The 14737-nt window shown below is 35.4% G+C and overlaps 2 protein-coding genes across 4 annotated transcripts in view; both read left to right on the top strand.

Annotated features, from left to right (window-relative positions):
• LOC129749072 (sodium channel protein Nach) overlaps positions 1-14737 on the top strand; it is a 38080-nt gene that overhangs the window by 19101 nt on the left and 4242 nt on the right. The window lies entirely within an intron of this gene.
• Positions 13653-14652, top strand: LOC129749074 (eukaryotic translation initiation factor 3 subunit M-like). The gene is made up of 3 exons (XM_055743920.1): positions 13653-14179; positions 14269-14382; positions 14503-14652. Exons 1-3 carry the CDS (start codon positions 14107-14109, stop codon positions 14556-14558), a joined length of 243 nt encoding a protein of 80 aa, XP_055599895.1. The 5' UTR covers positions 13653-14106; the 3' UTR covers positions 14559-14652.

Genomic DNA, 14737 nt, shown 5'->3' with positions numbered 1-14737 from the left:
AAATTTTTATGAAAAAACATGCCTCAGAAAATAGGCTGTAAATTAGTTTTAAAGAGCTCGAAAAAAATTTCACTTAGTGCCTCAGAAAGCTGAAGTTAGAAGCTATATGTTGCACATATGAAATATTTTTTTAAAAAATTTCTAAGATCATGGCTACAAAAAATGTACAAAAGTTGTGTAAAACCTGTACTTTTCAATCAATCAACCGCCAAACCTGTTCCTGTTACAGCAGAAATTTTTTAAAATTGAATTGTAAAGTTGACGTAATTTGTCACATTTTGGCATCTTTAGATTTTTAAAATACGAAATACATAATTTATGACGACTTTTCAAAGGTAGCTATTTTTCGAACTTTTTATCAATTGGGATTTTCTGAGGCAATCCCTACACCTAAATTCAGCTTTGCACTGGATTTTGAGTATGTTATCGTAAGGTTTAGGCTTTAAAACTATATGCAAAAGAAAGCAAACTTCATACCGGTTCTAGTGATGTCACTGTATTGGCGGTGCAATGCTTGACAAAAATATGATAAATAAAACAGTGGAGTAGTGTCTGAATTTTGAAAAGTCACCAAAAATTCTTGCTTGGCAGACGGGCGCAGTGGGTGGTAATATCTCAAAGCTATTTTGCACACGAAGACGGATGAAAGGAAACGAAAAAACAAACGAGCATTCGCTCACTTCCATCTGTACCGTTGAGCCGTCAACACGTACGCCGGAGCATCGTATCGTTGCTGTGTACCTGTAGGAACATTTTTACATTATTTATTTTTTCCTTACCTGTTTTTCAATCAGCACTTTTCAGTGCTATAATTATTTTTATTTTCTTTTATTCATATTTTTCTCTTTTCTTTCCAGCATGGGGAAGTCTTCGGCCGACTCAAGGGCCGGGAGAAAACGGATTGCCGAACCTAATTCAGGTCCATCGCCCAAAAAAGTTGAAATTTCCAATTCATTCGATGTCCTTCATAACATCGGTGATGAGGAAATATTCATATTTAATTCTGATAAGAGTACTAAGAAACCTTCTTCTTCTTATACTCTTAAAAACGAAAAGATTCCACCAATAACGGTCACGATTCCTGACTTCAATGCCTTTCGAAAAGAAATCGTCACTTCCGTCAAGGATGTGAAGATTTCTTTTCAGATCGGTCGAAGGGGAACTGCTCGTATATTGGCGGAATCTTTTAATGATTTTCAAAAGGTTTTAAATTATTTGAATAATAAAAAACACCAATTTTTTACGTACGACACTAGAAGTGATCGTCCATTTAAAGTTGTACTTCGTGGTCTCACTGGCGATCAGACACCGGATGAGATCACAGCTGAATTAAATTCTTTGTTAGGTTTTTCTCCAATTCAAGTAATTCAAATGAGGAAAAGAACCAACACGAATAATACCAGTAGTGTTGGTTTTGCTCCTGAACTTTATTTGATCCATTTTAAAAAGGATCAGGTTAATAATTTGCAAATTCTTGAAAAGGCTCGTCTTATGTTTCATTGTCGAGTCAAATTCGAACCTTTTCGTAAATCTTCTACCAATTTTCTACAAAATATTACGCAATGTCGTCGTTGTCAAGCTTTTTGTCATGGCACTAAAAATTGTAGAATGAATGCCAGATGCATGTTTTGCGGCTCATTCGATCATGAAAAATCTAAATGCCTTTTTGGTGGTGATAAGCCAAAAACAGAATTTTTTAAGTGTGCGAATTGCGCAGGTAATCATTCCTCGAATTCTCTAGACTGTCCCGTTAGGGCAAAAATTGTTGCTTCTAGGAAAAATCCCAAAGTTTCCAGAAAAGTTTCTTCTCCTCCTTCCTCTTTTTCATCTTCACACGTCAGACCGGCAAACAGCCTGCCTGTTCGCGGTCAGCCTCGGCCTACATTGGAATCACGGCTGGGTAATACCCGAAGTGATTTTAATGTTACCTGGGCTGATTCTGCGCCTCAGACTCGTTGTTTATCGTTCTCAGAGGTGGTTGAAAATGGGTTTCCCTCTTCAGGTTTAACTAATAAAAATGGGAAAAAACCAAGTCCCAACGTTCATGCGAAGGCTTGGGAAAATCCCCGAAATTCAAATACTTGTTCTTCTCCTTCATTTTCTGATCCTAACAATTTTGTTGATTTGGGTGAGATAACTGAGGAAAAATTAAAATTTTTGCATCAAAATTTAATGGAAATGATGCAACTTATGTTGAAAGCAAATTCAATGTTTGAAGCTTTCCAAACTTCTTTTAATTATGCTAACAAAATTATTATGACTTTGCGATTCCCTCATGGATCTAAATAGATGTTTAAATATTATGAATTGGAACGCTAGATCTTTGCTGGCTAACCAAGATGAGTTCTTTTTATTTTTGAAAACCCAAAACATACATATTGCTGCCATCACTGAAACTTTTTTAAAGCCAGACAATAACTTGAAAAGCAATGCTTTCTTTAAAATTTTGCGAAATGATCGACTTGATCGACAAGGTGGGGGTGTAGCTATTGTCATCAATAGTCGTCTCAAATTTAGACTTCTCCCTTCTTTCAATACAAAAGTCTTAGAAACAATTGGAATTGAATTAGAAACTTCTATGGGGAAAATTATAATTGTTGCCGCATATTTGCCTTTCCAATGCAGCGGTGAACAGAAAAATTTTTTGAAGGGAGATTTACAAAAACTCACCAGAAATAAATCTAAATTTTTTATTATTGGTGACTTTAATGCCAAACACCGATCTTGGAATAATATTTCATCAAATTCTAATGGGAAAATTTTGTTTAATGATTGCTCTGCAGGTTATTATACTGTTGAATATCCTAATGGGCATACTTGTTTCTCTTCGATTAGAAATCCTTCCACAATTGATTTGGTTCTAACGGATTTAGGCGAGCATTGTAGTCAATTAGTTACTCATGCGGACCTCGATTCAGACCACCTTCCAGTAACTTTCTCTTTATCCCAAAGTCCCATTGAAAACCCTTTAAAATCAACTTTTAACTTTCAATAGGCTAACTGGGAGCGATATATGAATTTTATTGAACGTAATTTAGATGTAAACGTTCCACTGAATTCAATAGAAGATATTGATTTGGCTGTAGAAAATTTGACAACTTCAATAGTCAATGCTAAAGCCGCCTCAATACCTAAAGTTAAACATAAATTTAATCAACCTTTAATTGATGATGATCTTCAGTTTTTGATACGACTGAAAAACATTCGTCGACGCCAATATCAACGTCCAATTGATGCTCAAATTTCCCTAGAATTTGATGATATTCTTTCTAAGCAAAATGTGTTTGAAAGTTCTTCTGAGACAAATATTGATGAACTTAAATTGATTTTCAAAAAATTTAAAAATATGAAAGCTCCAGGGGAAGATGGGATTTTCTATATTCTATATTATTAAAAAGTTGCCTGAAAGCACTTTAAATTTTTTAGTTAAAATCTTCAACAAATGTTTTCACTTGGCTTATTTTCCCAATAAATGGAAAAATGCCAAAGTAACTCCAATTTTAAAACCTGGAAAAAGTGCTTCAGAGCCTTCAAGTTATCGACCAATTAGTTTGCTTCCTTCTTTAAGTAAACTATTTGAGAGAGTTATTTTGAATAGAATGATGATTCACATTAATCAGAATTCTATTTTCCCTGATGAACAATTTGGTTTTCGTCATGGACATTCTACTACACATCAACTTTTGAGTGTAACTAATATGATTAACGCTAGCAAATCTGAAGGCTATTCAACTGGTGTTGCTCTTCTTGATATTGAAAAAGCTTTTGACAGTGTTTGGCACAAAGGTTTAGTAGCTAAATTAGCTCGATTTGATTTTCCTGTATATCTCACCAAAATTATTCAAAATGATTTGACTAGCCGAACCTTACAAGTAAGCTATCAAAATTCATGCTCTGAAAGGACACCCATTAGAGCTGGTGTCCCTCAGGGTAGTATACTTGGGCCAATTTTATATAATATTTTTACTTCTGATCTTCCTGATGTACCAGAAGGAAAAGGTAGAAGATTATTTGCTGATGATACTTTGCTTTCAGCCAAAGGTCGAAATTTACGGGTGGTATGCAGTAGATTGCAACAAAATTTAAATTCCTTTTTGAATTACTTGAAAATGTGGAAAATTTCTCCTAACGCTTCCAAAACTCAACTTATTTTATTTCCCCATAAGCCAAGAGCAAATTTTTTAAAACCTAATGAAAATCATTCCATAACTTTTAATGGGGTTTCATTAGAATGGTCTGATCACGTGAAGTACTTGGGACTTACACTTGATCGGAATCTTACTTTTAAAAATCACATTGAAGATATTCAATCTAAATGTAATAAATACACTAAATCTCTTTATTCTCTCATCAACAGGAAATCCAGGTTGTGTCTGCGAAATAAGATGTTAATCTACAAACAGGTCTTTCGACCAGCGATAATGTATGCAGTTCCGATTTGGTCTAGCTGCTGCGCGACGAGGAAAAAAGCCATCCAGAGGATTCAGAACAAGGTTCTGAAAATGATTTTGCGGCTTCCACCTTGGCACAGCACCGAAGATCTTCATCGGATTGCGGGCATTGAATCGATCGGAGAGATGGCCAACAAAATTATCTCCAACTTCAGAGGCAAATCGATGCAGTCTTCCATCGCAGAGATTCGTTCTCTTTACAATTAAGTTAGTTTTTAGGATTTAGGATTAAGTTTATACATTTTTTTTTTTTTGCTCAACAGGATATTCTCCTATAAATCAAATTATTTATAGCTAAAGCAAATTTAAATCAAATAAACAATGTTTAAAATTAACTGTATCAAAGAGTTGAACTGATCATAATTGATCTGAACACTTTAATTTAACTTTAATAATGTAACTTAAATGTAATGATTAAAAGACTAATAAAGACATATTTAAAAAAAAAAAAAAACGAGCATTCGCTCAAATTTTCTGGTTTTACTTTCAGAAATATATTTATTATATTTTTGTCAAGCATCGCATCGCCAATGCAGTTACATCACTAGAACCGGTATGAAATTTGCTTTCTTTTGCATATAGTTTTAAAGCCTAAACCTTACGATAACATACTCAAAATCCAGTGCAAAGCTGAATTTAGGTGTGGGGATTGCCTCAGAAAATCCCAATTGATAAAAAGTTCGAAAAATAGCTACCTTTGAAAAGTCGTCATAAATTATGTATTTCGTATTTTAAAAATCTAAAGATGCCAAAATGTGACAAATTACGTCAACTTTACAATTCAATTTTTAAAAATTTTCTGCTGTAACATTAACAGGTTTGGCGGTTGATTGATTGAAAAGTACAGGTTTTACACAACTTTTGTACATTTTTTGTAGCCATGATCTTAGAAATTTTTTGAAAAAATATTTCATATGTGCAACATATAGCTTCTAACTTCAGCTTTCTGAGGCACTAAGTGAAATTTTTTTCGAGCTCTTTAAAACTAATTTACAGCCTATTTTCTGAGGCATGTTTTTTCATAAATTTTTTTTTGAACTTCAAATAACTTAGGAATCTTTGATTTTAGCTGAAAATTGACTGAGAAACATATTTTAGTCGAATTAAATGCTTTTCAAAACTATAAATTTCGTGGAAATCGGTTGAGAAACAAAGGAGTTTTAGCGAAAACGGTGTTTGCCGTCACTTGACCGCTCGCGGTATGAATAGGTATATACAAAGTGTCGGTATGTTTAGTGTTAAAGGCATTAAAAAATTAACTCCTCCCGCATAAATGAGGATTATAACCAAATGTTTTCTGGAACAGTCAAACGACGATTTGATGAAGCGTGAAAAAACTTTTAACAAATGTTAATTGAAAATGTAAAATACATTACCTAAATCTTGAATTCCAAATTGACAGTATTTTAAATATGTTGTTAGGTTATGTAATTGTTAAAAACTGTTAGAACAGTTGTATGGGAGAACTGTTCTACAAACAGTTTAGAAAACATCCAAAAATCGCTCACTGAAACATATTAAGAGCATCAAACTGTTATTGTTAAAGTTATTCTTAAAGTACTCTTGTAACTCAACATTTACAGTAACAGTTATGATACGATTTGACGAAACGTTCTTCCAACGTTATGCACACGGTTTTTGGAATCGTACGTGAATGACACAAATACATGCAATGAAATTTTTGATGGGGATTCGGATCTCGAAATAATTAATAATTGAAAATGTTTTATACTTTCTTTATTCAATTGATTTCAACTTACATTTTCTAATAATCCGAATGAATCTGGTGATTAATACAATGGGGCTTATTCTGCGAGGCGAGTGACGTGAAGTGACTAAGATTTTTAGAGTCACCGTATTCTAGCAGGCGAATGCCGTGACTTGAATGAACTTTAGGTGACTCGAATGAACTTTTTTTTTACTGTCGCCGTATTCTCAGAGGCGAATGGCGTGACTCAAGTCGGTGCCAAGTGACTTTTGAAGTCGTGACCTATTTCGCAGGTGACTCGATGGGAAAAAAGTTCAATGCAAAAGAAATATATGAAAATCGAACTGATTTTTTAACAAATCATTCAGAAAACGTGATTGAATTTAGAAGTACTTATTCTGAATACTTGTAACATAAACTTTTCTACTTAAATTCGGTTGTTTCCAAGACAAAAAAAAGAAGCTTGGATCTGCAACAGTGGGGTTCCTACCCCCGCCGGCCGATGGACTTAAAAGGTTCCCGTAAATAAAAATCACAATTACAATGACTTAATTTTTTCACGCCCCAAAGAAAGAAGATTAAGTTTTAGCTTAACGCAAGCTTTGCGGTAACTTTTTCACTATTTCCGTTGATTCTTTCAATAAAAAAAATAGATGGTTCTCATAATACAGTTTTTTTTGTTTATAAATTTCTTGTTTCATTTTCTTTTACCGTCCTACCATTAGGGGCAGCTAGTTCTGAAAAACGCACATTACATTTCGAAAATAAATTTCATTTCAACCTACAAATTTGGCGTTCATCACAATACACGCCTTAACGGTCTGGTACCGCACCTCCAAGTCCGACGAGGGATCTAGGTTCCAGTATCTGTTTGATCAGCGACAGATGCTGGCCCTCCCGGTAGTGCTGATTCCTAACCTGGATGTTCAGGGTGATGGCACATTGGAAAAAAAACAACTGATTAGATTCCTGGCCAGTTCCGCTACCATCTCCCAGATCTGCTCGAAAATTCCGATTGCTGCCGCAGCGTTAGCAAAATTTGCTGTTCCTTCGATTCCAGCGGCAGTGGGATGTAAAACTAGGCCGAGAACAGCCGCGGCAACAGAACCGTGGTAATGACCCAGACATTCTCGGTCATTTGCTGTTTTACGGAAGCCGAACCGAACCGTCGAAAAACGCGAGACACATTTTTTTTGCGAATCCATCGAATCTCGAATTTGCTTTGGGCTTTGACAGCTCGTTGGATTCATCTTGTACCATGCGAATGAACACAGTGGCAAAAATCAAGCAAATGTAAAGGGAGGTGACGCATATCTTTAACTTTAAAATTGATGGTAATCAAAACAGACAGAGAAGTTGCTTTTTTTGCTAATAAGATTGCTTGAACTAGTTGCAAACAAAAAAAATAAATACTTCGCAAACAATTTAAAATGCATTTACAATCAAAACTTTGAAGAAACTGTGCATAATTGTGCATGAAATTTATCTGGTTTGCATTACCTGAGTATGTACGAACGTTGGGTAAAAATAATTTCGAATGAACTTCGGATGAAGTTCAATCAATAAAGGTAACTTGATTTTTGAGGTACGAAATTCACGTTTTTGCATATGTTTTAGTAGTTGCAAAACTTAGCAATTTTGATAAATCCAGTTACTTGCATATTTCAAATGTTTATGCCTTTGAAATCTTTTCCTTTGAAATCCAATTAAAATTTCAAATTTCAATGTTATCAGACTGAATTTAATCAAGCAGCATATTTGTATCGCAGTTATCACTCAATTATCATACAGAATTAAGTATTTATCAAACTCAACAGAACAAATTTTTCATTATGTGATAAAAAATCTAATTTAGAAATAAAAAAATATCATTAAGTTTTTTTTATCCAAAAATCTGCAAAAGTTATATCAAGTTATTGAACATTAATTCACGACTTGATTTGAATTCGAAAAAAATCCGAATTTTGTGTAGCTTTTGAACTGCCGAACGAAAACTAGTGAATCGATTCTCTTCAATATTTGTGCAATGATTCTTCACTCAGACCTAACCATTCGGTGAGAAAATGGTGTTGATCCAAAACGCCCAGTTCAAATGCAGCTGTGCAAATTTCTGAATAATCTGTGCTACCATGGGAAGAATTAAGAAGTTAATTTCAGATGGAATAATGGTGGATTGACATGTCATCCTTGATCAATTCTTAGGCAGAATACTGTTGTTTCACCCAGGATATTTAACTCGCTTTGAAAATTCCGTCATATGTTGTGCTTCTTTACATCATATATGATGAAGTTTTAAAGATTTGTTTGGTATAATAAGGCAGAGCTAAAAGTATAGTTATGATTATTATTAAAGTTTATAAAATGTCACTTAATGAAAATATATCGCTTTTAATATTAAACACTTTTTATACACTATCCTTTTTCATGTTTTTCAAACTGAAATTAGAATATGTTAATCCGTTAAAAACGACACACGAGTACGAATCTACGCCTTTTTCGGAGGTATAAAAATTGATGGCAAAAATATCAAACAATGAACATGAACGACCCCTTTTTCTATCAACTGATTTTAAATTTTAAATCTGTCCTGTAAAACTACCATGTAAGAATTTTAATCTCGATCCGACACATAGTACCGCAATCATTGCAAAAAAAAGGATGACCCCTTTCCTATCGTCAAATACTAATAAGATATATAAAATTTATAAGACAAACGTAAATATACAATGAAATTTTGGATTTGAAGTTTCAATCCGAGTTTGAAATTCTCAAGCTATTTAAATTTTCGATTCTAAATGGAGAATCCGAATAAAGAAAAAAAAACATTTCGACTTGATTTCGAATCTCATTTAAAAAAATTAAAATAAACACTTTTCAGTATGCATTATATCTAAATCTGAAATTTTGTCACGTACAAAAATACAAATCACACTCTTATTGAAGTCCTACATTGGGTTTGGTTACATAAAAATTGAATGCATTATTTTGAAATTCTTCATGAATGTGACGTCATCCAAGAAATTGAATATCACACTACCTGCTTTGAATGTTCCTTACATGTTTGACAGTTCGCATGGTGAACCCGATGAAACTGGTTCATTGACTCTGGAACGTCAAAATGAACATCAAGCCACCGAGGCAATGAACTAGTCACCGTGAGTGAGTCGCCTCTCGGAATACCCCGACTAGAGTCACGTGACTACGACTAATGTGACTCCGAGTCACTTCATTCGCGTCGCAGGATAAGGCCCAATAGCTACCAGGTTAGGTGGGACAATATCCGTCATTCTCACTGCAGGGTTTCGGACCGATACATTTCCAGGCTATGTACAAATTCCTCTCCGACAATCGATCTGGTCAAATAACGACCCTGGGGATTCTGGACATTCGATTGGTGTGTACATTTTATTTGTCCGGTTCTGATTCCCACAATCGATAAACTCTCGAAACAGGCTAGCAACCATAACCTGAAAGCAAAAGAAAAAAGTTCTCAATATTTTCTTCTAATTGAACTATAGTTTTGACCACCTAGTTTTGCATAAATATCTCCAAAATAATGAATTTTGTGACCTACCTGTAACAAGCAACCGTCCTACGGTACTGAGTAGGCCGTCGCGATGCTAAATTTTTTCCGGACATCTTCGTTGCCGTACTGGAAGTTGCTGCGGATGTTACGATGATTTCCGTCACCTTCCGGTTCGCCGTTGCCGTTGATGGTCAAAGCCAACTCGAAGCTAGCGTTCCACTTCCGAAATATCCGAGACTCGCTCTCTAAATTTTGTTTTTCGCTGTACACAGCAAAAAATTTCTAAAAGTATACGAAATCTAAAACACGAGTGATCTATTTTTTCACAAGTATAATCATAAAAAGATGTAATTTTCCACTCATTTTGATGTAATTTTAGTCTTTTCACAAAAAGCGAATAAAAATAAATTGTTTTGGTATAATTTTACATTCCATGATGTAAAAATAAAGCGACCAATGAAATTTATATCACAAGCAGTGTAAAATTATATCTGTTTGATTTAATATTGACTGAAACTGTTGTTTGTGTCATTTGTCAGTCGAGTCATTTTTCGGGAACCGAGTGTCTTCATTCTAAGACGAAGCTCTCTGGTAAAAGTGGTAGGTTTTTAAGTTGAAAACAAACGAATGATGTTATTGAAAATCATTATTTGTTTCTCGATTACAGCGACGGCAGATTTTGAAGGGGCAGGGATCCGGAATTTGATACCCAGGAGAGGAATTTTCCTGAACAATTCGGGACATTTGCAAGCAAAATCCATCCTGACCCGACCAGTGACGTAATGACATATGGATGACGTATGGATCCGGACCCTGACAGTCCGGAACGGAATTCCCTTTGGTCCCCCACTGCTCCTGACAGATTAGAATATCAGCAGAATTGACATCTTTATATTCAACAGTGCCCCAACCTGGCGGTCCTCTTGATGGTGGGGGTACTTTTTTTTCTTTAATGATTGTTTTTTAAAATAAATGTTTAATAACAGAAACTATAGTGTATTTTTCTACTCAAACGATTCATAATATCCTAATATTTCATGAAAATTCCTAATATTCCGAAAAAAAATCTAAAATTTTACATCGCTGTGTATTTTTACACGACAATATGCTGTTCTCTTTTCGTGCATCGTTTTTGGTCTAAATTTACACGCCTCGATGTAAAGATGATGTAATTTTAGATCATAAACGGTGTTCCGTTTTCGTGCATCGTTTTCAATCTAAAATTACACGAATTTTTCTTGCTGTGTAGAATTTCCGACGAGAAGCAGAATTCACCACACGCTCTTTTATTTTAACTCAAAATTAAGTACGACCGAGGTTCAAAACATAGTTCGATTCTATGAACTTAAAGTTAAGTACCCTTTTTCCTCCTTGCGATGGTTCAAAATGGAGTTCGAACTGCGAACTCAAAATTGAACCATTTTTTTTCCTTCGGCGAGGGAGCAAAGCTGAGTTCGACCTTATGAACTAAAAATTGAACTCTCTTTGTTGGACTAAAAACACTTAGCGAGTTCAGTTCGAACTGGAACAGCAACCAACGAACACGTCGCAAAATTTTGTGGTTCCGGAACAATTACCGGAAGACTATGAAGGAACTTCATAATGGAATGCATGATCACCGTGTCAGCGTAAAACTCTGTCCGTCATTGTCATCATACGGTGAGCGGCTTGGAATGTCCGGAAACTTCCGGATGTTGTTTACTTCCCGTAGGAAGTAACATCCGGAAGTTTTCTATGACTGGGAGTGTCACCGCTCTGCAATTGCAATGCAGTTTCCACCGCTCTGCAATTGCAATGCAATGTACCGGAACAGTAACATCCGGGTACAACAAATTTTAATCATCCTTTAATTCCCTGAAAATAAGCTACCCTCGAAAAAAAAAGGATAAATTCGAGTTCGGCTGCCGAACTTAGTATTGAGTATGCCTATCAGAACTTAGTTTTGCTATTGCCCAGACAAACTCAAAGTTGAGGGATGCCACTGAAGTGCGGTTTTGAACCAAAACTACTTAATTTTGAGTTTAAAAAAAAGAGCGTGCACCAAAAAACAAATGACAAAGCGGAAAACAGTCAAGGCTGCCAGTTTGACCGATTTTTGAATTTTTTGAAAGAAAAAAGATTTTGGAAAAATGTTTTTTTTTTCAAATTATAATTCAATATCTTAATTACTGAATTCAATATGAAAATTTCTGAAAATAAATCTCAAAAACCATCATGTTCGTCTGCTCTTGCTGCCCGGTTTTTGTTGTTGAATTTTTTGGACGTTTTTTTCCGTCCTTTATTCGTATATGGAGCTTTTTTTTTTGTTTGTTTTTCTAGGATTTGAACACTCTCGTGTTATTCATCCCTTGTCATATCTGGAGCAAGCTTGCGCTAGAAATGTCAAAAATTATTCATTATAAAAAAAATCGGCAGGAGTTTTTATAAAACTTGAAACTTCTGCCAATATCACCGGTAGAAGTGTCGAAGCTAATTGTTATTAAATAATTTTTTAAAACTTAAATTCGAGACTATTTTTTATTATAATAGTGTTATAATCTATGATTTAATCTTATATTTCAATGAATTGAAAAATCTATTCAATGAACTGAAATATCTGTACTATATATCGGTACTCCAAGCTCTATTTCCAACTGGAGCGATGTTAAAAACATCGCGAAAAGCGATAATTAACCTCTTTTAGTATGATATATGAGCATACTTCAAGTTCCATTATTGTTTTTGAAACGCTACAGAGTCGTATCAGAATATAAAAATTTCGCTCATTTTTGACATAAGCCATGGACGGTATGGTTTACGGTTCGAGATCATTTTTACGATTACAGAAAAATTGAAGGAAATAGTTCGTACCATTGTATCACCTTTCCAGATACCATCACTTTTTCACATAAGGTTCATGTTTCGTTTTTATCGTTTTGCGGGCTGTTTTTTGTTTAAAAATAAACTTAATTTGAGTTGATTTTTAAAAAATAATTGTTTAGTTTCCAAACCAATTTTCATAACGTTGATTTTTCAATTGATTCTCGGTAACGCAACATTCAATAGTTTAAAATTTCAGATTTTCAACTTTATGCTTTTCGATTGAATAAAAATACATATCTTTTCGAAACATTAATGGAAAATCACGAAACAAAAAACAATAAATTATGATTTCTAAGAAGAAGTGTATGAATCTTCTGGACGCTGTCCACAGCATGTAAGATACGGTAACTTCAATTTAAGCCGCATATAATTTTATGATTACTAAAGCAGACACAATGTAATTCAGATAGCGACGGTCATTTTGTGATGACTGTTCCCCTTCCACTCTGTCGGATTCAAAATATTGGAACGTTCCTGTTCGGTACCGTTTCTTTTTTAAACGCTTTCTGAAATGAACATGTTTTGAGCTTTGCTTTTCCACAAATGGAACTCAAAATTAAGAAAAAGGAACGAACTCCGTTTTGAACCCTTGCCACAAGAGAAACACAAAGAGTTCAATAGTCCACTTATTAGCTCGAACTCTGTTTTGCTTTTTCTAAAAAAATTCATTTGCAATTCGAATTCTGCTTAAATCCCTCGTCATAAGAAAAAATGGAGAACAATTTCAAGTTTTTAAAATGAAACTTTTTGATCCAGCTTCTAAGCTTATTTTGAGTATTAAATCTGGAGCGTGTAGGACAATGTAAATAAACACTGTTTTCGTTTATCGCTGCTAGCGTAGACTGGTTATTCCGTTTCATTCGATATTGGACGATCAGGATGTTGGTAAGCACGGACAAAGCAACCTGCCGCTGGTGACTTGAATGCGAAGCAATGATGAGTTTTTTTTCCGCAGATTGCTGCAGCTCGCTACCTTTTCTCCCGGGAAGTTTCGAAGAATTGAAATTGAAGGTGATCTTAGCGCGCAGCCGACCCTTATACGTTAGAGGGACAGATCGGTCAAGCCATCCTGGTGCCGGGTATCGTATAAAACACGGACATGACCACACAACTGCGTGATCTGTGCCCGTGAAGTTGAATTGAAAGAAAGCCATAAATTTTTACGTGCCAAAGCTAGAGCAGAATTACATATGTACCTACTTCCGAACGGTGCAAATCCTCCTGATGCGTAATTCGAGAAGAATTACTTCTGAAGCGTGACGTTTTCATCGGAAAATGGGATATTCTTTCCAAAATAGATGCGTTCAACGACGCTTTCCGCTGAGATTATTGGCAACCGGATCCGGGTCAAGCAGGACGGATCTTGGCTGGCAAAAATCCAACATGTTATGTCGAAAATCGATTCAATCCCGTGGAATAGGGTGAAAATTGTGGCGTTTTCCGGCAACTTAGAAACCAGTACCAACCCGGGACGTGAAATGATTGGTTTCGACCCTGGTATATGCGAACCATTCCTGATAGATCGCTGAAGCCTGACCTCTTTAGGAAGGAGCACATTCATGAACTGCTGTCGGTGGTTGTGCCCGAGATTTGCAGCGCTAGAAAATCACGAAGAGCTTGTCAACTCTCCAGGTAAGTTCGTTTCGTTGAACCTGGAAACAAAAAGAACAGGAATTGCAACAAGTTTTCAATTTACATTTTTTTTAAATCTTCATCTGCAGGTCTAAACCGCGAGCAAAGCATTGAAAATATGCGACTACTATCGTTCAAGCAGCTGGCTCAAAGAAGAAGGGCCTTAAGGTCCAAGCAGCTGTACCCTGAGGACGGATTATGTGGTATGTTTCAACACAGAGTGACACAAAATCCCAGGAGTGTTAAAACCAGACGGACCGTTTGCACTCGTTAGACATTCAAGTTATTCACAGTGAAGACAATTTATTCTTAAACCTTTTCAGTGATATATGACTCGACCAGTATGCATAGCGTGCCATATTCGTTGCTCTGGAATTGACCGTCTTTGATGGAGCCAGTACTGTAACCCGGAAGCTGTTCTACCCGGAGCAGTTGATCACTAGCAACGAAGATGTCTCTAAAAATTTTGCCAAGTCACCATACACTCGGAAAAGATATCGAAAGTGTGGTTCTGAATCGCATCCGAAAATAGGCCGATCTACTGGACTAGCTAATCAA

This window comes from Uranotaenia lowii, chromosome 2 (genome assembly GCF_029784155.1).
Source record: "Uranotaenia lowii strain MFRU-FL chromosome 2, ASM2978415v1, whole genome shotgun sequence".
Classification (NCBI taxonomy): Eukaryota; Metazoa; Arthropoda; class Insecta; order Diptera; family Culicidae; genus Uranotaenia; species Uranotaenia lowii.
The sequence above is the reverse complement of the archived record's forward strand: the minus strand, read 5'-3'. Positions and strand labels throughout refer to the sequence as shown.